This window comes from Stomoxys calcitrans, chromosome 3, assembly GCF_963082655.1.
Source record: "Stomoxys calcitrans chromosome 3, idStoCalc2.1, whole genome shotgun sequence".
In the NCBI taxonomy this organism is placed as follows: domain Eukaryota; kingdom Metazoa; phylum Arthropoda; class Insecta; order Diptera; family Muscidae; genus Stomoxys; species Stomoxys calcitrans.
In genome coordinates this window covers 56894050-56919898 of record NC_081554.1, presented here as the reverse complement: position 1 = coordinate 56919898, position 25849 = coordinate 56894050, and the positions used below count along the sequence as shown (strand labels likewise).

The 25849-nt window shown below is 38.7% G+C and overlaps 1 protein-coding gene across 1 annotated transcript in view; it reads left to right on the top strand.

The window, feature by feature from the left end:
- LOC106083069 (nitric oxide synthase) overlaps nucleotides 1-25849 on the top strand; it is a 317072-nt gene that overhangs the window by 263849 nt on the left and 27374 nt on the right. Inside the window, exon 16 of the mRNA XM_013245896.2 lies at nucleotides 1258-1324. Within this exon, the coding sequence (XP_013101350.2) occupies nucleotides 1258-1324 (67 nt within the window). The remainder of the gene's footprint in view (nucleotides 1-1257; nucleotides 1325-25849) is intronic.

Genomic DNA, 25849 nt, shown 5'->3' with positions numbered 1-25849 from the left:
GGTTTGAAATGACCAAAGCTTTTTATTGCCCAAAGAATTTTAGTCAAGTGGAGAAAGACAAATCGAAACTTGGCGATTCAGTTTGAAAGAGAAGCGTAAAAGACCAAAGGGCTGGAAGAATTTGTACGCGTTTGAACTCGTAATCATCTTCTTTTCTTTCTTTAATTGGCTATGACAGAATATTTCTTCCACTAGCCGAACGTAGAATAGCGTTCCAAGCGCCTCGATCTTCTGCGCTCATTCTAAAATCTCTGACACCAAGTTTCGAGGTGTCTCCCAGAACTTGATCTTTCCATCGGGCTTTTGATCTTCCCGGTTTGGCGTGTACCACCGTGTTTGCCTTCAAAAGACTTCTTTGCTGGAGCTTCTTCATTCATTCTGACAACATGACCTAGCCTAGAACTCGTAATCATAAGTTCTGCAATTAGCCAACTAGTAGTTAAGTGCCTTATTCACCTTAATGAACTATGGTTGCCCAAAAAGTAATTGCGGATTTTTCGTATAGTCGCCGTTGACAAATTTTTTTGTCAACGCATTCTTTCTTCTGTCAGTTATCAGCTGTGACTTTTAGCTTGCTTTAGAAATAAAGTGTAAAAAAATTATATTTGATTAAAGTTCATTCCAAGTTTTATTAAAAATGCATTTACTTTCTTTTAAAAAATCCGCAATTACTTTTTGGGCAACTCAATACATGAACATGATTTATTGTCGTATTAGCTTTTGGATTCATTACCCAAGTCGCTTTTTTTGTGTTGCATGTCTGGCAACCATTGCATAATGAAAATATAAGAGACAAACCAAAAACTTTAAATAAACAACATTGCGTAAAGAGCACTTATACAACATACTTCTCTACACTGACTGCATATTCACAATACCAAAACTTACTACTTGAGAGGATAATCAGAGAAAACTTGTTTAAAATATACAACTACTACTCTCTTCATCTTAATCTTTTGTGTATATAAACATCAAATAAATTTTTATCAAAAAAATTAAAAGAAAATCACTTCATTTTACTTACCTTTGTGCTATTCTTTTCTCCTCTTCCTCCATGTTCATGTGCTACGTGTCACTGGTGCTCATCCTTTTGAATGATGTTGCCGTTGGCCTGAAATCTTTTGACTGTGTGTGAAATTTTCACCTTGATGTTCTTTTTTCACATGTGGCTGTTGTGTGACTATATTCTACTCTACTCTTGGAAACCATCATCTACTTGGTACTCCTGCATCCGGCAACTGCGATTCGTTATGGCAGGAAATGCATTGCTGCCAAAGAACAAAAACCCGAAGCGGATGTTGAGACATTTTTACTAACGTTACGTGTAAGTATGATCTTCATCATCATTTCTTTGTATATATGTATGTGTTGGTGGGCATTTCTTTTTTCTATGGTACTTTATTGTTTTCCCATTGCAAAAAAAAATGTATAACAATGCTGCTTGGCATAGTCCTTCGACTATGTACTAGAAAATGTAGTGAGCATAGTACACTGATAGAAAGTAGGCGACTTGATTACGAGCTATTTTGTTCTCAAGACTTAAACGAGTAAGGAAAGGCAAAAGTCGGCCTGAGCTGACTATATAATACCCTACCTCACCACACTACTTTTCATGCATAGAACCTAGGCCGGAATCTAGTCAGACTTGAATTTTCATACCTATTGAAATATCAAAAAGAAAAGAAAATGGAAAGAACATTTTACCCAACTGCTAGTGTCCGACGTTGGTGGCGAAGAGAATAACGCAGAACCAATCCCTGATGATGGTATAGAATGTTTACCTCCTAGTCAGAATGGGGTGCAAGTAGCAGTGACCCGACTAAAGAATAACAAGGCAGCAGGAGCCGACGGGTTACCCGCTGAACTATTAAAGACCGGAGGCGACACGCTGATAGGGCGTATGCATCAGCTTATCTGCGCGCCAGATGAAGGAGAGGTATGAGGAGAAAAGGAGAGAGGAGAAACGTCTACCAAAGAATTAAACATCAAATCGATGACTTTGGTGCAGGCACATCCTAATGCAGAGACAAATAAGGAAATCTGGTAACTGACACAGACAACATGCTGAGGATATGGAAAGAACATTTTACCCAACTGCTAGTGTCCGACGTTGGCGGCGAAGAGGATAACGAAGAACCAATCCCTGAGGATGGTATAGAAGGTTTACCTCCTAGTCAGAATGAGGTCCAAGTAGCAGTGACCCGACTAAAGAATAACAAGGCAGCAGGAGCCGACGGGTTACCCGCTGAACTATTAAAGACCGGAGGCGACACGCTGATAGGGCGTATGCATCAGCTTATCTGCGCGCCAGATGAAGGAGAGGTATGAGGAGAAAAGGAGAGAGGAGAAACGTCTACCAAAGAATTAAACATCAAATCGATGACTTTGGTGCAGGCACATCCTAATGCAGAGACAAATAAGGAAATCTGGTAACTGACACAGACAACATGCTGAGGATATGGAAAGAACATTTTACCCAACTGCTAGTGTCCGACGTTGGCGGCGAAGAGGATAACGAAGAACCAATCCCTGAGGATGGTATAGAAGGTTTACCTCCTAGTCAGAATGAGGTCCAAGTAGCAGTGACCCGACTAAAGAACAACAAGGCAACAGGAGCCGACGGGTTACCCGCTGAACTATATAAGACCGGAGGCGACATGCTGATAAGGCGTATGCATCAGCTTATCTGCGCAATCTGGCTAGAAGAATGCATACCCGATGATTGGAACCTCAGCATACTATGTCCCGTACACATGAAAGAAGACAGGACGGAATGTGCCAATTACAGAGAATGTTTACCTCCTAGTCAGAATGAGGTCCAAGTAGCAGTGACCCGACTAAAGAACAACAAAACAGCAGGAGCCGACGGGTTACCCGCTGAACTATTAAAGACCGGAGGCGACACGCTGATAGGGCGTATGCATCAGCTTATCTGCGCGCCAGATGAAGAAGAGGTGTGAGGAGAAAAGGAGAGAGGAGAAACGTCTTTTTTGAAGAAAGGAAAAGCAAATGGAAAAACGTGAGTGTGAGCGAATTGAGATGTACAGGAGTCAGAATAAAGTCCGGAAATTCTACCAAAGAATTAAACATCAAATCGATGGCTTTGGTGCAGGCACATTCTCCTGCAAAGACAAAGAAGGAAATCTGGTAACTGACACAGCCATAACATGCTGAGGATATGGAAAGAACATTTTACCCAACTACTAGTGTCCGATGTTGGCGGCGAAGAGGATACCGCAGAACCAATCCCTGAGGATGGTATAGAAGGTTTACCTCCTAGTCAGAATGAGGTCCAAGTAGCAGAGACCCGACTAAAGAACAACAAGGCAGCAGGAGCCGACGGGTTACCCGCTGAACTATTTAAGACCGAAGGCGACACGCTGATAAGGCGTATGCATCAGCTTATCTGCGCAATCTGGCTAGAAGAATGCATACCCGATGATTGGAACCTAAGCATACTATGTCCCGTACACATGAAAGAAGACAGGACGGAATGCGTCAACTACAGAGAACGTTTACCTCCTAGTCAGAATGAGGTCCAAGTGGCAGTGACCCGACTAAAGAACAACAAGGCAGCAGGAGCCGACGGGTTACCCGCTGAACTATTTAAGACCGGAGGCGATACGCTGATAAGGAGTAGCTTATCTGCGCAATCTGGCTAGAAGAACGCATACTCGATGATTGGAACCTCACCATACTATGTCTCGTACACAAGAATGGAGACAAGACGGAATGTGCCAACTACAGAGGAATAAGTCTCCTCCCCATCGCATACAAGATACTCTCGAGCGTACTTTGTGAAAGATTAAAATCTAAAGTCAGTAAAATAATTGGGTTCTATCAATGCGGCTTTAGACCTGGTAAATCCACCCTAGACTAGATATTCACACTGCGCCAAATCCTGGAAAAGACCCGAGAAGGACAAATCAACACCTACCATCTCTTGGTTGACTACCAAGCCGGTTTCGATACCCCTATACGTTCAAAGGTATTTCAAGCCATGTCTGAGTTTGGTGTCCCTGCAAAATTAATAAGACTCTGCAGGATGACAGGATGCCGGTACACGTTCCTCAATAAGAATAGGAAAGAATCTCTCCGGACTATTCAATACCAAACGAGGTTTAAGACAAGGAGACAGCTTATCGTGTGATTTCTTTAATGTCCTACTGGAGAAGATTATACGAGATGCAGATGTGAATAGATATGGCACACTAATTACAAGAGAGCACATGCTACTCGCCTATGCCGACGACATTGATATCATAGGTCGGTCACCGGAAGTAGCAACTGCAGTCTTCGAAAGAAACGAAAGAGAGTCAATGAAAATGGGTCTGGCAGTAAATGCAGATAAGACGAAATGGATGGTTTCAGCTCCCAAAAAGAGCAGATAAAGAAAATGAAGAAAGTTGGGAACCACAACTTGGGGAAAGCCAGTTACTTTATCTACCTCGGCACCGCCATAGCCGAAACGAATGACACCAGTTTTGAGATAAAGCGAAAAATAATACCGGCAAACAGATGCTACTTTGGACCAAGTAAGCAGTTTAGAAACAAGGCCACCTATCAACAGACGAAGCATACACTATACAAGACACTGATATACCCGTGCTGTTATATGGTTCTGAAGCATGGGTACTTGTTAAAGAAGATAAGGCAGTACTTGGAGTATTTGAGAGAAAGATTCTTCGTAAAATATATGAACCAGTTTGCGTTAAGGGAGAATATAGGCGACGTATGAACTACGAGCTGTATGACGACGATAGCATAGTTACACGCATCAAAATACAACGGCTGCATTGGCTAGGTCATGTTGTCAGAATGGCTAAAGAAGCTCCAGCAAAGAAGTCTTTTGAAGGCAAACACGCTGGTACACGCAAACCGGGAAGACCAAAAGTCCTATGGAAAGATCAAGTGGTCGGAGACACCTTGAAACTTGGTGTCAGAAATTTTAGAATGAGCGCAGAAGATCGAGGCGCTTGGAACGCTATCCTACGTTCGGCTAGTGGAACAATTATTCTGTCATAGCCAATAAAAGAAAGTAAGTAAAGTATTGGGACGTCATATAAAACACCTCAGGTTTTTGGCTTCTACAGCTTTAAAAGGCCATATTGGATAAAAGGTAAATATGGGAGCTCTATCTAAATGTGCAACGATCTGGAATGTGAAATAAAACACCTCACGCTAAGTTTTGTAAAGCTCGGATCAAAATTGTGGCTTCTAGAGCTTAACAAGTAAAAGAGTGCTAAGTTCGGCCAGGCCGAATCTTATATACCCTCCACCATGGATCGCATTTGTCGAGTTCTTTGCGCGGTATCCCTTTTTAGACAAACATGAATAAGAACTGTAATGCTATTGGAGCTATATCAAGTTATAATCCAATTCGATCATAAATGAATTAAATGTTAAACATTGTGGAAGTCATTGTGTAATATTTCAGTCCATTCGGATAAGAATTGCGCCTTGTAGAGGCTCAAGAAGCAAAATCGGGAGATCGGTTTAGATGGGAGCTGTATCAAGCTATAGATTGATTCAGACCATAATGGACACGTATGTTGAAGGTCATGGGGGAAGCTGTTGTACAAAATTTCAGTCAAATCTGATGAGAATTGCGCCCTCTAGCGGCTCGAGTAGTCAAGATCCCAGATCGGTTTATATGGCAGCTATACCAAGTTATAGACCGATTTGAATCATACTTAGCACACTAGTTGGAAGTGATATCAAAACACCACGTGTACAATTACAGCCAAATCGGATGAGAATTGCGCCCTCTGGAGGCTCAAGAAGTCAAGATCCCAGATCGGTTTATATGGCAGCTCTACCAAGTTTATATGTACCGATATGCGCCATACTTAGCACAGTTGTTGGAAGTCATAACAAAACACGTCGTGATAAATTTCAGCCAAATCGAATGACAATTGCGCCCTCTAGCGGCTCAAGAAGTCAAGATCCCAGATCGGTTTATATGACAGCTATATCAGGTTATTAAGCGATTTGAACCATACTTAGCACAGTTGTTGGAAGTGACACCAAAACACCACGTGCAAAATTACTGCCAAATTGGATGAGAATTGCGCCCTCTATTGGTTCAAGAAGTCAAGACCCAAGATCGGTGTATATGGCAGCTATATCATGTTACGAACCGATTTAAACCATACTTAGCACAGTTGTTGGAAGTGATACTTAAACACCACGTGCAAAATTTCAGTCAAATCGGACAAGAATTGCGCCCGCCAGTGGCTCAAGAAGTCAAGTTCCAAGATCGGTATATAGGGCATGGACCGATATGGTCCATTTACAATCCCAACCGACCTACACTAATAAGAAGTATTTGTGCAAAATTTCAAGCGGCTAGCTTTACTCTTTCGAAAGTTAGCGTGCTTTCGACAGACAGACGGACGGACAGACGGACACAGACGGAGGGACATGGTTAGATCGACTTAAAATGTCATGACGATCAAAAATATATATAATTTATGGGGTCTTAGACGCATATTTCGAGGTGTTGCAAACAGAATGACTAAATAAGTTTACCCCCATCCTATGGTGGAGGCTATTAAAATAGGTGCACGCCGATATTCCAACACCACACAGACTGGAACTTTGTGTTCCGACTTGTGTGGTGTTCATTGTTGTCACGGGAAGCTAAGATGAAAGCTACCGTTCATAGGTTGCAGCTGCAAATGAGGCGCCAGGCAGTCAGCGATTTGAGAAGAGAGACTCATTGAGGCTCAGGTGGTACCAATTCTTACTTATATACTGAGTGCCAATGATACTCGAATTGACAAGGCGAGTTATTGGCATCTTCAAAAAATAATGGCCACTATCAGCATCTGTTCCCAGGTAAGGGGCGGCTGGAGGCGAGCTTCGGATCTTGGAGCAAGCGGCTTGTGACATGGAGGGATACAAGTGCGATCCCACATAACTCATGCGGTTATCTTTTTGACAACACTGGTTAATACAGTTCACGCACGTATCGTGTTTTGTTTGACGATCAAACATCTTCTGTAATTCAACCATGAATCGTCTTACAAACGAACAATTCTTGCAAATTATTCAATTTTATTATCAAAATGCGTGCTCTGTTAAGAAAGTTCATGACTTTTGCAGAAGCTGTGAGAACATCGAAGAAGAAGAGACTCTGGAACACCTTCTGTGTGTGTGTCCACCACAAGCAGTCAGTAGCAGTTCCACTTTAGGTTCTCATTTCTTTGAGAACCTGTCTGATTTAGCGGATGTGAACATTTGCAAGTTATTGGGTTTTTTTAAAGCGATCTGGATGGTTCAATGGTAGGCACTGGAAGGCATCTTCCTTCTTCCGTTGTATCGACGTAGCTCATTTTTGGCCCAATGGTTACGTGAATAAGAAGAATTGTCGATTTTGGAGTGAAGCTCAACCAGAAGCATTACAAGAGCTACCATAGGAAAAGTCGCAATTTGGTGCGGTTTATGGGCTGGTGGCATCATTGGGCCGCACTTCTTCAAAGATGATGCGAATCGCAACTGTGAATGGTGAGCGCTATCGTGAGATGATATCCAACTTTTTTTTTGCCCAAAATTCAAGAGCTTGACTTGCATGTGGTTTCAACAAGACGGTGTATTTCTTGAGGTGCATATTAAAGCTAATGTCGATACAGACAAGCCCGCTTCAATTGAGGCATTGGAAGACAACATTGAAAAGCATTTAATCATGAGATACAAGCCGACATGTTGGAAAGAGTATGCCAATATTGGACTAAGCGAATGGACCATTTAGGACGCATTCACAGTCAACATTTGCATGAAATTATCTTCAAATACTATCACCTCTATCGTGAAAGTTTTTTCCCTCGAAATATTTTCCCATTCAGCAAATTAGCAACCGTTAACAAATTTTCCCATGAAATGTTTTCCCTTTTTGTGATCATTCAAAGGGGAATGATAACCCATTCACATCAAACAAAAAATCACCTTATCGTAAACTTGGGATTTCCCAAAAAATAATTCATTTTTCCCATAAATTTGTTCACATCGTTTTTGCCGGGGAATTGCTTTAAACATGTAAGTATTTGTGTGGTTTGATTAGAACAATAATGCCTTATTTAAAATATTTAGGAGCCAAGATCTTTTTTGTATATGTTTGAGATTCCATATATTGGATTGCCCAAAAAGTAATTTCTGATTTTTCATATAGTCGGCGTTGACAAATTTTAAGCAAATTTTAAGCATTAATCGAATTGGATCGTCATGTAACTGAGCGTGAGATAGGAGAGAAGTTAAATATACCAAAATCAACCGTTCATTATCACATAAAAAGTCTTGGACTGGTGAAAATGCTTGATATTTGGGTACCACATGTATTAAAGGAAATTCACTTAACAAACCGAATCAACGCTTGTGCACCTTATGCACCTATATACACCTTAAACGCAATGAATTCGATCCGTTTTTAAAACGAATCATAACTGGAGATGAAGAATGGATTGTTTACAACAACGTTAGTCGAAAACGATCATGGTCCAAGCATGGTGAACCAGCTCAAACCACTTCAAAGGCTGATATCCACCAAAAGAAGGTTATGCTGTCTGTTTGGTGGGATTGGAAGGGTGTGGTATATTTTGAGCTCCTTCCAAGGAACCAAACGATTAATTCGGATGTTTACTGTCAACAATTGGACAAATTGAATACAGCCATCAAGGAGAAGCGACCAGAATTGGTCAATCGTAAAGGTGTCATATTCCACCAGGACAACGCTAGACCGCACACATCTTTGGTCACTCGCCAAAAACTGAGTGAGCTTGGCTGGGAACTTTTGATGCATCCACCATATAGCCCTGACCTTGCACCATCAGACTACCATTTATTTCGATCTTTGCAGAACTCCTTCAATAGTAAAACTTTCGGCAATGATGAGGCTATAAAATCGCACTTGGTTCAGTTTTTTGCAGATAAAGGCCAGAAGTTCTATGAGCGTGGAATACTAAATTTGCCAGGAAGATGGCAAAAGGTTATCGAACAAAATGGCAATTATATATTTGATTAAAGTTCATTCTAAGTTTTATTAAAAATGCATTTACTTTCTTTTAAAAAATCCGCAATTACTTTTTAGGCAACCCAATAAAAGAATCATGACAGGCTCCAGGTAGTTTAGCATCAAAAAATGTTATATACAATCTGCTATCACATATCTATACTCCAATTCTATTTAAATTCTTCAAAACACAAAAAGAAAACTTACCAGTGTGGTATTTAGGCTATAGTGTCCTTTCCGGTTGAAGTATTGGGTTGCCCAAAAAGTAATTGCGGATTTTTCATATAGTCGGCGTTGACAAATTTTTTCACAGCTTGTGACTCTGTAATTGCATTCTTTCTTCTGTCAGTTATCAGCTGTTACTTTTACCTTGCTTTAGAAAAAAAGTGTAAAAAAGTATATTTGATTAAAGTTTATTCTAAGTTTTATAAAAAATGCATTTACTTTCTTTTAAAAAATCCGCAATTACTTTTTGGGCAACCCCATATAAGTGTTTATTTTCCACTGGACCTATTACATTGATGTGAGTGCCATCAATACATCCCACAACGCCTGGTATTCCAAATTTACGATAGAAATCTTGCGCTGTCACTCGACTCTCTTCCTTGGTCGGAAAGGTGATCCACTTACAGCATAAAGTTCGCTTCATTACATTTAAAACTTGTGTGAGCACTTTGCTAAACGTTGACTGCGCCATTCCAATTTCGTAATCTCGGCCTACTCCTTTCTGGTACCCACCCTCTGCAAAGAATCACAGACAGGCACATAATTTTAAAATTGTTGGAATTTCGGACGAAGTTTTTGATGGCGGCAGATTTTCCTCGATCTCCTCCAGAATATATTGGTTGCCCAAAAAGTAATTGCGGGTTTTTCATATAATCGGCGTTGACAAATTTTTTCACAGCTTGTGACTCTGTAATTGCATTCTTTCTTCTGTCAGTTAGCAGCTGTCACTTTTAGCTTGCTTTAGAAAAAAAAGTATAAAAAAAGTATATTTGATTAAAGTTCATTCTAAGTTTTATTAAAAATGCATTTACTTTCTTTTAAAAAATCCGCAATTACTTTTTGGGCAACCCAATACTTAAAAGCATCTTTACTTAATCTATAGTGTTGGGTGAATCTACAACAAAAGTTTATATAGAAGCAAACACTTTGCAATGCATTTAGGTAACTTACAATGTATGGGGTAATTCCAAGGGGTTAGATGCATCTCGCACACGTCTGCGGATGATACGATGCTGCACAGTTTCTTCCTCCTGAAGCAACAATATTGCTCCGATTCCCAACATTTTCTCTTTTTCAATGTCAATTTTTTTTGTATTTTACTATCATTCAGTATGCACTGATAGCCTTACAAAACTTGTAACAGCTGATTAAAGAAGGGAACAAACATTTCGCGGGAGTTTGACGAGTGTAAAATCCCTTTCGAGGGGAATTCAGAACTCATGGCAATAAAAATTCTTCATATTTTTCCCGATAGGGACCATACTATATATTCTTGATCATCTCGACTTTCGAAGTCGATCTAGCCATGTCCGTCCGCCTGTCGAAATCACGATAGCGGTCGAACGCGTAAAGCTAGCCGCTTGAAATTTTTGTCCCATTTGGCTGAAATGTAACACAAAGTGTTGTGTTTGGACATCTAACAACTGTGCTAAGTACAGTCCAAATCGATCCATAACCAGATATAGCTCCCATATAAGCCGATCTCCCAATTTGACATTTTAAGCCCTTACAAGCTGTAGTTTTTGTCCGATTTGGCTAAAGTTTTGCATGTCTTCCCCTTAACAATGGTCTTTTATCATTCCAAGTGTTCAAGCATATCGACAAGGTATAAAGCTCAAAGCCACAGTAGGGTATTAAATAAATACAACGAGGATAGTTTACTTTACTCCGAAATCCTATAAAATGAAGTGAAAATTATATGAGTAAACGATAAGGGTCTATTCATCCATTTATACACAAACACCTTGGGCAATTTCATGCATACAATGGCATTGAAGGCAGGATATCTATTGCAGCAAAAAGCTTGCAATGGAATTTTTCTTCAAAATAAATAAAGAGCCATTTAAGAATGAAATAAGGAACAACAAGAAATGTAAGAATAAGAAAAAGGAAGTTTTTCTTAGAAACTTTTAATTAAGGTTTTTATTAATAAAGTTTTGAAAGAAGTACTATTGGGTTGCCCAAAAAGTAATTGCGGATTTTTTAAAATAAAGTAAATGCCTGTCTGCGATTCTTTGCAGAGGGTGGGTACCAGAAAGGAGTAGGCAAAGATTACGAAGTTAGGGCGCAGTCAACGTTCAGCAAAGTGCTCACACAAGTTTTAAATGTAATGAAGCGAACCTTATGCTGTAAGTGGATCACCTTTCCGACCGAGGAAGAGAGTCGAGTGACAGCGTAAGATTTCTATCGTAAATTTGGAATACCAGGCGTTGTGGGATGTATTGATGGCACTCACATCAATGTAATAGGTCCAGTGGAAAACAAACACTTATATTGGGTTGCCCAAAAAGTAATTGCGGATTTTTTAAAACAAAGTAAATGCATTTTTAATAAAACTTAGAATGAACTTTAATCAAATATACTTTTTTTACGCTTTTTTTCTAAAGCAAGCTAAAAGTCACAGCTGATAACTGACAGAAGAAAGAATGCAATTACAGAGTCACAAGCCGTTGAAAAAATTTGTCAATGCCGACTATATGAAAAATCCGCAATTACTTTTTGGGCAATCCAATAGGTTTGTTCCAAAATTTATGATTCATAGCACTCAAGTTAAAATTCAGACAAGAAATGTAAGGAAACTAAAATTGTTATGAATCATGAAGAAATCATTATGACGTGCAACGTTTCTGTGAAAGACATAATTGGTAAAATATCAATTTTTGAAAAATGCCCATCAGAACAACACGGTGAAATATAAACAACAAAGTTCAATATTTTTTTATTAAAAATCCTTCTGTCAGTTTAGATGAAATAAAGGTGCAGCATAGACTGTGCCGGAGTTATCACCCCACCTTGAAGAACTGAACTGATATGCCCCATTCACAATCCCCAACGGCCTACATCCAAACGAAGGGTCTGTAAAACAATTTCAGTCAGATATCTTTATTCGTTCGAGGGCTATCGTGATTTCGACAGACAGATACAAAAAATGGAGTCGCTCACGAATATAAAGGGAAATTTTTTAAGAGCTATAGGAAAGTTTTTCAAAAAATTCACAAAAAATTCAGAAAAATTCATGCAATCTTTATTTGAATCGATAGTAGGTCCATATATTGGGTTGCCCAAAAAGTAATTGCGGATTTTTTTAAAGAAAGTAAGTGCATTTTTAATAAAACTTAGAATGAACTTTAATCAAATATACTTTTTTTAAACTTTTTTTCTAAAGCAAGCTAAAAGTAACAGCTGATAACTGACAGAAGAAAGAATGCAATTACAGAGTCACAAGCCGTTGAAAAAATTTGTCAACGCCGACTATATGAAAAATCCGCAATTACTTTTTGGGGCAACCCAATAATTTAATGTTGGATGAATATTTCATGCAAATGTTGACCATGACTTCGCCGACAAATGGTCCATCCGCTTAGTTCAATTTTGGCATACTCTTTCCAACATTTCGAGCGGTATATCACGAATAAATGCTTCAATGTAGTCTTCCAATGAAGCCGGCTTTTCTGTATAGATATGATAAAGTCCGAATTGGACTATAACTTGATATAGCTCCAATAGCATAACAGTTCTTATTCAATATTCTTTGTGTGACTGCAAAGAGATACCGCGCATAGAACTCGACAAATGCGATCCATGGTGGAGGGTATATAAGATTCGGCCCGGCCGAACTTAGCACGCTCTTACTTGTTGCTTCTAAAAACCGTGCTAAGTAAGGTCAAAATCGGTACATAACCTGATATAGCTGCCATATAAACCGGTCTCCCGATCTTCTCTCCCGATCATCTTAGCCTGGTGGAAGCTTCAATTGCTAACCCATTTGGCTGACGAACAGTGGTAAGTCTGCCTATTTTGAACGGATAAAGATACCTGCATAAAATTTAACATGATTATAGCTGAAATATTTGGGGGAGTGCATAATTTCATCCCAAGGGCCCATAGGTGGGCCTTCAAAGTTGGTCCTACTCGCTCGGCCTTTATGGTTCGATTTTCAAAAACTTTTATTCGCTGGAAAGAGCTCAACTCCTACAAAAACAAGCTTTGATGTGTGGGATATATTTTATAGTGTCATCGAATTTCAACTATCAAATTTTTATACCCTTCACCATAGGATGGGGGTATACTAATTTCGTCAATCTGTTTGTAACACCTCGAAATATGCGTCTGAGACCCCATAAAGTATATATATTCTTGATCGTCGTGTCATTTTAAGTCGATCTAGCCATGTCCGTCCGTCTGTCTGTCGAAAGCACGCTTCAAAAAACAAGCTTAAAATCGCAATTTGATGTGGTAAAATTCGAAAAATCGAAGTATGCACGAAAGTTTTGTAACTTTTTCCAATCTTCGAATTTCGAATAAGCGATGGCAACCCTGAATGAAGAATTTTATCAGGAAACAGTTGGTTAGGGCGCTTCTCAAAAATGTTCACTTTGATATATTTTGCATTTTTCAGGCAATTTGAACATTTTCAACTTTCGATGCCCCAAAATTGTTTGAGTTAAGGACGCAGAAGTGCAGTTCATGGCTTAAAAGTACTTTTTAACACAGTCCCCAAAGCAATACTTCAAGAAACAAGTTGAAAATCGCAATTTGTTGTGGTAAAATTCGAAAAATCGAAATATGTCCGAAAGCTCTGTAACTTTTTCCAATCTTCGAATTTCGATTAAGCGATGGCAACCCTGAATGACGAATTTGATCAGGAATCAGTTGGTTAGGGCGCATCTCAAAAATTTTCACTTTGATATTTTTTTGCATTTTTCAACCAAGGGGTTAGCCTTTGAAAATTTTCAATTTTCGAGGCCCGAAAATTTTTTGAGTTAAGGACGCAGAAGTACAGTTCATGGCTTAAAAGTACCTTTTACCACAGTCCCCAAAGTAATTCTTCAAAAAAAAAGTTGAAAATCGCAATTTGTTGTGGTAAAATTCGAAAAATCGAAGAATGTCCGACAGTGCTGTAACTTTTTCCAATCTTCGAATTTCGAATAAGCGATGGCAACCCTGAATTTCGAATTTGATCAGGAATCAGTTGGTTAGGGCGCTTCTCAAAAATTTTCACTTTGATATTTTTTTGCATTTTTCAGGCAAGGGGTTAGCCTTTGAAAATTTTCAATTTTCGAGGCCCGAAAACTTTTTGAGTTAAGGACGCAGAAGTACAGTTCATGGCTTAAAAGTACTTGTTAAAACAGTCCCCAAAGATATTCTTCAAAAAACAAGCTGAAGATCTGAGAAAGAATTGAGAATTCCTGTGAAAAATGTAACGAACACATGCAACAAATAAGAAAGGAGCCCGAAAATGAGGAATCCGGAAGCGAAAAGTGGAACTTGCGCTACTGACAAATCCTACAACGAGAACTGAGCATGAAAAGGATACAAGAAGAAAGAGAACCAAGGAGCACTAATGGAGCAATTTCGGGTATTACAGGAGATCATGCTACTGCAACTGAAGAGACAGCAGGATGTATTTCAAAAGAAAATAGAGCAGATGCTACAACAGCAATTATATGAAAAGAAGAGAGAAGTCACTCAGCAGGTAGAAGAGCGAGCAGCGTTGACTATAGCCACCCCACATGCCAAAAGAGGTTGGAAAAATGCAGTACTACCTCAATTCCGCAGAAAGATCATGAAGCTTTCCGATGCCATGGAAGCAGATATTTCTGGGGTCTCTATATATGCTCCAGAAAATATGAAGTCTATGTGGGAAAAACAATTAGACGACATCAAACAGCTTCATTTGGAATTTACCACGGAACATGGTACGGAAAAAGTGGATGAAGAACTAGAAGACATAGAAGAAATAATGAACACAAAAAAAAATACAAAATATAATTGGGAGGATGAGTAGCTTGAAAGAAGGAACACAGGCTGTCGAATTAAAAATGATAGAGATTCCATGCTTCAATGGAAATTTGGAGGAATGGAATTCCTTTCATGACCTGCTTAAGAAAATGGATCCGAAGTTCAAAAACTGTACTACCTAAAAACGAATTTAAGAGGCTTTCCGTTTAATTCAGCATCTGCAAGTCACAGACGCAAACTATAAAACAGCATGGGAATTGTTGGAGAAGAGATATAATAATAAAGGAATTTTGTTCACGAAACTAGTGGACAAGATTCTGGACCACCCAAGTATAAGCAGCCAAGTGGCGGTGGATCTAAGAAAATTGCTAGACAGCGTGAATGAAAGTATTCATGCATTAAAAGCAATGGATATTCCTTTAGAACATGCGGATCCAATTCTAGCCCGAATTGTTTTCTGCCCGTTGAAGCCTTCAGTGCTTGATGCTCCAGAAAGTCCAACACATCTGCCAGTCTTTGTATTTCTTTAACTTTTTTTACATTTTGCTCATACTAGACGAGCCCCTCCTTATCTAGCCCCTCCTCAATTCATACTTAAACTAGATAAGGAGGGGCTCGTCTAGTATGAGCAAAATGTAAAAAAAGTTAAAGAAATACAAAGACTGGCAGATGTGTTGGACTTTCTGGAGCATCAAGCACTGAAGGCTTCAACGAGCAGAAAACAATTCATGCCAGGACTATTTAAGACACAGGATGGACCTAAAATGGGCGAAAAGAGGCAATGCCGATTCTGCAAGTTTATTGGACATGACATTGTTGATTGTAGGAGATTTGCGGCATAGTCATCGAACGAGCGTTACAGTTGGGTAAAGACAGCCCAGTTGTGCCTCAAATGTCTGAAGCAGGGGAATGATAAGCGGTGTTTCAGCGATGGCAAATGTCAGAAGTGCGGATTGAACCATAACACATCCATTCAATTCAATCCATTTGGAGAGAATCAACAACACTAAGGCAATGACAACCAACTCAGCAGAAAATGTTCTTCTGGCTACCGCCCAAGTTCGTGTAAAGTCTTTACAAGGATAATACGTAACATTAAGAGCTTTAATCGACCAAGGATCACAAATAACATCGGCATCGGAAGACACAGCGCAGCTACTACAACTACCAAAGATGAAGACTGAGGTGAAACTACGAGGTCTCGGCGAAACCATGGTGGGAATGGCAAAATCTAAAAAGTTATTGGAAATAAGAACTAGATTTGTCAGCAACACTAAAATCAAAGTGGAAGCACTAGTCCTGCCGAAGCTAGCATCAGCTCAACCAAATAATAGCTTCCAGTACAATGTTGGAAGATGGAGGAACATTGATCTGGCCGATCCAAACTTCAACAAATCTGAAAGAATAGATCTGGTAATTGGGGTCGACCTTTTCCCACAAATATTAGAGGAAGGAGTTCGTCATGATGACGCAATAGTAGCATAGAACACGAAGTCTGGAACAATACTAGAGAAGCCTGGAAAAGACAGCGGGAGATATGTTGCTAAAACAACTATTGAACGATTTTGGGAAATTGAGGAGATAGAAGACGAAGAAACGATTATGGAAGATGAGTATTGCTTAAAACTCTATAAAGAAACAACACGAGTAGACAGACCAATCAGAAAGATTCGTCGCCAGGTTCCCTTTGCTGAAGACAAGGAATCGGGAGAATCACATGAAAGAGCAATGGCAAGATTTTTAAATTTGGAGAAAAGACTGGAAGAATGTGCGGAGTTGAGAGGAGAATATGTAAGAATCATAGATGAGCTAATATCAAGGGGACACATGGTGAAAGTAGAAACGAAGAAACTAGCGAAATATTATATGCCACATCAAGCGGTTATACGAGAAACAAGTCTTACCACAAAAGTAAGGACTGTGTTCGAAGCATAATCAAAAACATCGAATGGAAAGTCACCGAACGATATCCATCATATGGGTCCACAACTACAAAAGGACATATTCGATATCATTACTAAGTGGAGATCGTGGAGATTCGTCATATGAGCCGATGTGGAAGAAATGTTCCGACAAATTAAAGTAGAAGATGAAGGCCAGGAATATCACTATGTACTCTGGAGAAATAGAAAGTCCGACCCGGTGCAACAATATAAACTGGCTATGGTCACATATGGTACAGCGTCAGCACCGTTTCTGGCCATAAAGACGCTTATAGAAATTGGTAAGAGATGTACAAATCAGGACATTGGCAATAGAATAAAGGACGATTTGCTAACAGGAGCAAATTCAAACAAAGAGCGCCGGGATGTTCAAAAATTGATATCGAAAGAGCTGGAAACATAGGGTTTACATTTAAGAAAATGGATCGCATAAACCCCTGAAGTTTTGTGTGCCGTAAGTAGAGGAGAGGAAAATGAATTGCTACAAATACGAGAAGATGAGTGTCTGAAAACATTAGGGTTACAGTGGAACCCAACCATGGATTGCTTCACATTCAACAGGCGAATAGGCGATGAAGATGGAGTAACTAAGAGATTTGCGTAGTCGAGTCTGGCATAAATTTTCGATCCATTGGGTTGGCTGACTCAATATTTATGAAAGCAACAAATAGAATGGGACGTATTATTGGAGGAAAAATTGAGCGCTGAGTGGAAGAGATTTGCTCAAAGTCTTCACTCACTGAAAAGTTGGCAGATACCAAGATGATTTCAAGTAACACCACCTAGTGGAGTACAGCTGCATGGATTTGCTGATGAGTCTGAAAAGGCATACGCAGCAGTAATGTATCTGAAGGTTGAGTCTAAAAAACGCAAAAAGCAAAGTAAATTAAAAATGCGAAGACTCTCCCAAAATTGGAATTATGTGCGGCACACCTCCTGGCGAAGTTACTTCAAAAAATCAAAAAGGTCTTGACATCAACGGCAAAAATTTAAGCATGGAGTGATTCCATGATCACGTTATCATGGATAAACAACTCAAAAAAGTTATAAGGAAAAGAGTTGGGGAAAATTTGGAACGAATCCCTGAAATGAAATGGGGATATGTTAAATGAAAAGGAAATGCAGCAGATTTAGGATTAAGAGGTGTTACCCCTGAGACATTAATAACCAATAGGATATGGTGGAATGGGCCTGAATGGCTAGTGAAAGGTGAGCAAGAATGGCCCAAAATAAACGAGAAATCAGCAGCGACAAACATTTCAGCGGAAGAGAATGGCGTGTATGAACAAATGATGCAATTTTCGTCATTCAAGAAACAACAAAGGATCATGGCATACATACTGCGGTTCGTGTTGTTGTTGTTGTTGTAGCAGTTTATTGTGTACTATCTTTCGTCTGCTTGATTCTGTTGAGTGTCAAGACCCAGGAACTCCGCGACTAAGATGGGGTGCGTCCACAGGGATCTGGGTCTGAGTCGAGTGGGTCTGGCCGGGCAGTTAAACAGGTGACGTGTATCGTGAGGTCCCTGGGGTTCATTAAAGGATTGAGAGCAACGAAAGCAGAAATAGAGCATTTAACAGGGATCGAGCTAGAAGAGGCTGAAATGAGAATAATTAAACTGCATTAGGAACTAGAATGGCCAGCGGAAATGAAACAATTAAAAGTATCAAGAGCCGTAGATCACCGAAGCAAATTAGCCTTATTACACCCTCAGTTAGACAGTCTTGGAGTGATGAGAGTCGAAGGAAGACTTCATTCATTATTCAACATTACCGTATAATCAAAAACTTCCGATTATTAGCCAAAAGTCGAGGTTAGCAGGAAACATCATCCGACATACCCATTTCGAAACACTGCATGGAGGAAATAGGGCCATGGAAAACATGATACGAAGGAAGTACTGGATTATCGGTGCAAAGAGCAGAATAAAGCTATGTATAAGATGCTGCCCAAAATGTATACGCTATCGAGGTTAAGTAAAAAATCAAGTGATGGGTGACCCTCCAGCATGCAGAGTCAATATAAGCCAGCCATTTTAACATTGTGGAATTGATTATGCGGGTCCGGGTCTGTTTTTGTCTCTATGGTAACTAAAGCTTTCCATTTGGAAGCAGTGAGCGAGCTTACTACGAATGCATTTCTAGTAGCTCTTAGACGATTCTTTGCAAGAAGAGGCAAATCAGGCGACATCTACTCGGATAACGGAACGAAGTTCGTTGGAGTGGCAAAACAGCTTGGCAAAGATTACGTAGAAGCCATAAAAAAAACTCTAAAGTAGCGCCGATCTTGGAAAATTAACAAAAAAAAATGGCATTTTATTCCCCCGGCGGCTCCTCACTTCGGAGGAATATGGGAAGCAGCTGTTAAGTCAATAAAGCATCACCTGAAAAGAATTATTGGCGACACGAAGTTAATATACGAAGAAATTAGCACAGTGCTGTCTCAGATTGAAGCGGTTCTTAATTCAAGGCCTTTACACGAACTCAGTAGCAGCGCGGAAGATGTCGACACAATAACACTTGGACACTTCTTAATCGGGAAACCATTATTAGAAGCTCCGGCGAAAAGCGATGAAGGAAACTTGGGATGCGTTAACAGGTGGAAATTAATACAACGAATAAAAAAATAATTTTTGGAGAAAGTGGAAGGAAGAATATTTAACGTCCTTGCAAAATCAAACAAAATGGAGAAGGAAAGAGCGGAATTTGAAGGTTGGACAAATGGTGATACTACGAAATGAAGATACTCACCCAGCTCGGTGGTCATTAGCAAAAGTTACAGAAGTACATACGGACAAAGATGGAGTTGTAAGAGTGGTGAGGGTTAAGACACAAAGCGGAGAATTGAAGAGACTGGTCCATAAGTTATGCCCGCTAGAGCACGAATATGAAAGATTAGAGAAGAATTTGCAGCAGAGAAATGCGCAGTTAAACACGACTAGGCGATTAACAAGAATACTGGGAAATCCCACAATGATGATGATTATGTTTGTAAACGTTTGTATGTTGATGCCAACTAAAGCTTCGTTTGGACACGAGCTGAACAGTTCCACGGCAATGTGCTTGGATCCTATATCACGGATACATATGTCCTCATCTTTATGAAACATGGAGATGTTTTGAAATGCAACCTAATTTGGATACGTTGGAGCTTGCAGCAAGATTACTGGACAAAGCAAAAGAATTATGTCCAAGACTCCAAACATTTGAAGATCAGTGGTGGTCAGTTATAAGAAATATGGAGTAAAAATAAGTAAAATAAAGGCGAAAAATCGTTTACTTATGAAAGGAGGTAGACGCCAGAAAAGAGGGGCTCCATTGAAGTTCGTAGGGTCTTTTCGGCATTGGGCTTTCGGAGTGATGGACGAGGAAGAGGCGCATAGCTGCAATTCAGTTCCCAGGGGTGCCGACTGTCTAGGCAGTTCATTTGCCAGGCGGGGAGAATGTTCATAAAAATATGAACATAATATATACATTAGAATAATCTTAATGTAGAGTAATAAAATATCTTAAGCATACTTTTCTTATCAAAATAGTTCAGGATCATTTATCTCTATTTTTTCAATAGAAATCAGTTATCTATTTACAGTTTATGGTTTCCTTAATGCATATCTAATGTAGCCATAAAGTTGCCGCACATATGGAAGATGCTCAAGCAGTTTATGACCCACTTATCAATTGAAGGGGTATCTGTATTTAGGTACTATATACTATTCGTCCAATAAGGAAGATAAGAATTGTTCGATTGGGGTAGTTTAAGAATTAGTTGGTAAGATAGTATATAGGCAGAATAAAATGGAATAATAAAAAAGATTTGAAAATAAAAACCAAACCCTAAGGATGTTTTCATTTTTCCTACTTCAACAGTCCGAAAGTGCTGTAACTTTTTCCAATCTTTGAATTTCGAATAAGCGATGGCAATCCTGAATTTCGAATTTAATCAGGAATCAGTTGGTTAGCGCGCTTCTCAAAAATTTTCACTTTGATATTTTTTTGCATTTTTCGGGCAAGGGGTTAGCCTTTGAAAATTTTCAATTTTTGAGGCCCGAAAACTTTTTGAGTTAAGGACGCAGAAGTACAGTTCATGGCTTAAAAGTACTTTTTAACACAGTCCCCAAAGTTATTCTCCAAAAAACAAGTTGAAAATCGCAATTTGTTGTGGTAAAATTCGAAAAATCGAAGAAAGTCCGAAAGTGCTGTAACTTTTTCCAACCTTCGAATTTCGAATAAGCGAAGGCAACCCTGAATTTCGAATTTGATCAGGAATCAGTTGGTAAGGGCGCTTCTCAAAAATTTTCAATTTGATATTTTTTTGCATTTTTCAGGCAAGGGGTTAGCCTTTGAAAATTTTCAATTTTCGAGGCCCGAAAACTTTTTGAGTTAAGGACGCAGAAGTACAGTTCATGGCTTAAAAGTACTTTTTAACACAGTCCCCAAAGTTATTCTCCAAAAAACAAGTTGAAAATCGCAATTTGTTGTGGTAAAATTCGAAAAATCGAAGAAAGTCCGAAAGTGCTGTAACTTTTTCCAATCTTCGAATTTCGAATAAGCGATGGCAATCCTGAATTGCGAATTTGATCAGGAATCAGTTGGTTAGGGCGCTTCTCAAAAATTTTCACTTTGATATTTTTTTGCATTTTTCAGGAAAGGGGTTTGAAAATTTTAAATTTTCGAGGCCCGAAAACTTCTTGAGTTAAGGACGCAGAAGTACAATTCATGGCTTAAATGTACTTTTTAACACAGTCCCCAAAGATATTTTCCAAAAAACAAGTTGAAAATCGCACTTTGTTGTGGTAAAATTCGAAAAATAGAAGAATGTCCGAAAGTGCTGTAACTTTTTCCAATCTTCAAATTTCGAATAAGCGATGGCAACCCTGAATTTCGAATTTGATCAGGAATCAGTTGGTAAGGGGGCTTCTCAAAAATTTTCACTTTGATATTTTTTTGCATTTTTCAGGCAAGGGGTTAGCCTTTGAAAATTTTCAATTTTTGAGGCCCGAAAACTTTTTGAGTTAAGGACGCAGAGGTACAGTTCATGGCTTAAAAGTACTTTTTAACACAGTCCCCAAAGTTATTCTCCAAAAAACAAGTTGAAAATCGCAATTTGTTGTGGTAAAATTCGAAAAATCAAAGAATGTCCGAAAGTGCTGTAACTTTTTCCAATCTTCGAATTTCGAATAAGCGATGGCAACCCTGAATTTCGAATTTGATCAGGAATCAGTTGGTTAGGGCGCTTCTCAAAAATTTTCACTTTGATATTTTTTTGCATTTTTTGGGCAAGGGGTTAGCCTTTGAAAATTTTCAATTTTCGAGGCCCGAAAACTTTTTGAGTTAAGGACGCAGAAGTACAGTTCATGGCTTAAAAGTACTTTTTAACACAGTCCCCAAAGTTATTCTCCAAAAAAAAGTTGAAAATCGCTATTTGTTGTGGTAAAATTCGAAAAATCGAAATATATCCGAAAGTGCTGTAACTTTTTCCAATCTTCGAATTTCGAATAAGCGATGGCAACCCTGAATTTCGAATTTGATCAGGAATCAGTTGGTTAGGGCGCTTCTCAAAAATTTTCACTTTGATATTTTTTTTGCATTTTTCAGGCAAGGGGTTAGCCTTTGAAAATTTTCAATTTTCGAGGCCCGAAAACTTTTTGAGTTAAGGATGCAGAAGTGCAGTTCATGGCTTAAAAGTACTTTTTAACACAGTCCCCAAAGTTATTCTCCAAAAAACAAGTTGAAAATCGCAATTTGTTGTGGTAAAATTCGAAAAATCGAAGAAAGTCCGAAAGTGCTGTAACTTTTTCCAATCTTCGAATTTCGAATAAGCGATGGCAACCCTGAATTTCGAATTTGATCAGGAATCAGTTGGTTAGGGCGCTTCTCAAAAATTTTCACTTTGATATTTTTTTGCATTTTTCAGGCAAGGGGTTAGCCTTTGAAAATTTTCAATTTTCGAGGCCCGAAAACTTTTTGAGTTAAGGACGCAGAAGTACAGTTCATGGCTTAAAAGTACTTTTTAACCCAGTCCCCAAAGTTATTCTCCAAAAAACAAATTGAAAATCGCAATTTGTTGTGGTAAAATTCGAAAAATCGAAGAATGTCCGAAAGTGCTGTAACTTTTTCCAATCTTCGAATTTCGAATAAGCGATGGCAACCCTGAATTTCGAATTTGATCAGGAATCAGTTGGTTAGGGCGCTTCTCAAAAATTTTCACTTTGATATTTTTTTGCATTTTTCAGGCAAGGGGTTAGCCTTTGAAAATTTTCAATTTTTGAGGCCCGAAAACTTTTTGAGTTAAGGACGCAGAAGTACAGTTCATGGCTTAAAAGTACTTTTTAACACAGTCCCCAAAGTTATTCTCCAAAAAAAAGTTGAAAATCGCAATTTGTTGTGGTAAAATTCGAAAAATCGAAGAATGTCCGAAAGTGCTGTAACTTTTTCCAATCTTCGAATTTCGAATAAGCGATGGCAACCCTGAATTTCGAATTTAATCAGGAATCAGTTGGTAAGGGCGCTTCTCAAAAATTTTCACTTTGATATTTTTTTGGCATTTTTCAGGCAAGGGGTGAGCTTTTGAAAATTTTCAATTTTTGAGGCCCGAAAACTTTTTGAGTTAAGGACGCAGAAGTACAGTTCATGGCTTAAAAGTACTTTTTAACACAGTCCCCAAAGTTATTCTCCAAAAAACAAGTTGAAAATCGCAATTTGTTGTGGTAAAATTCGAAAAATCGAAGAAAGTCCGAAAGTGCTGTAACTTTTTCCAATCTTCGAATTTCGAATAAGCGATGGCAAACCTGAATTTCGAATTTGATCAGGAATCAGTTGAAAATCGCAATTTGTTGTGGTAAAATTCGAAAAATCGAAGAATGTCCGAAAGTGCTGTAACTTTTTCCAATCTTCGAATTTCGAATAAGCGATGGCAACCCTGAATTTCGAATTTGATCAGGAATCAGTTGGTTAGGGCGCTTCTCAAAAATTTTCACTTTGATATTTTTTTTTGCATTTTTCAGGCAAGGGGTTAGCCTTTGAAAATTTTCAATTTTCGAGGCCCGAAAACTTTTTGAGTTAAGGATGCAGAAGTACAGTTCATGGCTTAAAAGTACTTTTTAACACAGTCCCCAAAGTTATTCTCCAAAAAACAAGTTGAAAATCGCAATTTGTTATGGTAAAATTCGAAAAATCGGAGAAAGTCCGAAAGTGCTGTAACTTTTTCCAATCTTCGAATTTCGAATAAGCGATGGCAACCCTGAATTTCGAATTTGATCAGGAATCAGCTGAAAATCGCAATTTGTTGTGGTAAAATTCGAAAAATCGAAGAAAGTCCGAAAGTGCTGTAACTTTTTCCAATCTTCGAATTTCGAATAAGCGATGGCAACCCTGAATTTCGAATTTAATCAGGAATCAGTTGAAAATCGCAATTTGTTGTGGTAAAATTCGAAAAATCGAAGAATGTCCGAAAGTGCTGTAACTTTTTCCAATCTTCGAATTTCGAATAAGCGATGGCAACCCTGAATTTCGAATTTGATCAGGAATCAGTTGGTTAGGGCGCTTCTCAAAAATTTTCACTTTGATATTTTTTTGCATTTTTCAGGCAAGGGGTTAGCCTTTGAAAATTTTCAATTTTCGAGGCCCGAAAACTTTTTGAGTTAAGGACGCAGAAGTACAGTTCATGGCTTAAAAGTACTTTTTAACACAGTCCCCAAAGTTATTCTCCAAAAAACAAGTTGAAAATCGCAATTTGTTGTGGTAAAATTCGAAAAATCGAAGAAAGTCCGAAAGTGCTGTAACTTTTTCCAATCTTCGAATTTCGAATAAGCGATGGCAACCCTGAATTTCGAATTTGATCAGGAATCAGTTGAAAATCGCAATTTGTTGTGGTAAAATTCGAAAAATCGAAGCATGTCCGAAAGTGCTGTAACTTTTTCCAATCTTTGAATTTCGAATAAGCGATGGCAACCCTGAATTTCGAATTTAATCAGGAATCAGTTGAAAATCGCAATTTGTTGTGGTAAAATTCGAAAAATCGAAGCATGTCCGAAAGTGCTGTAACTTTTTCCAATCTTCGAATTTCGAATAAGCGATGGCAACCCTGAATTTCAAATTTAATCAGGAATCAGTTGAAAATCGCAATTTGTTGTGGTAAAATTCGAAAAATCGAAGCATGTCCGAAAGTGCTGTAACTTTTTCCAATCTTCGAATTTCGAATAAGCGATGGCAACCCTGAATTTCGAATTTGATCAGGAATCAGTTGGTTAGGGCACTTCTCAAAAATTTTCACTTTGATATTTTTTTGCATTTTTCAGGCAAGGGGTTAGCCTTTGAAAATTTTCAATTTTCGAGGCCCGAAAACTTTTTGAGTTAAGGACGCAGAAGTACAGTTCATGGCTTAAAAGTACTTTTTAACACAGTCCCCAAAGTTATTCTCCAAAAAACAAGTTGAAAATCGCAATTTGTTGTGGTAAAATTCGAAAAATCGAAATATGCCCGAAAGTGCTGTAACTTTTTCCAATCTTCGAATTTCGAATAAGTGATGGCAACCCCGAATTTCGAATTTGATCAGGAATCAGATGGTTAGGGTGCTTCTCAAAAATTTTCACTTTGATATTTTTTTGCATTTTTCAGGCAAGGGGTTAGCCTTTGAAAATTTTCAATTTTCGAGGCCCGAAAACTTTTTGAGTTAAGGACGCAGAAGTACAGTTCATGGCTTAAAAGTACTTTTTAACACAGTCCCCAAAGTTATTCTCCAAAAACCAAGTTGAAAATCACAATTGGTTGTGGTAAAATTCGAAAAATCGAAGAATGTCCGAAAGTGCTGTAACTTTTTCCAATCTTCGAATTTCGAATAAGTGATGGCAACCCCGAATTTCGAATTTGAACAGGAATCAGTTGGTTAGGGTGCTTCTCAAAAATTTTCACTTTGATATTTTTTTGCATTTTTC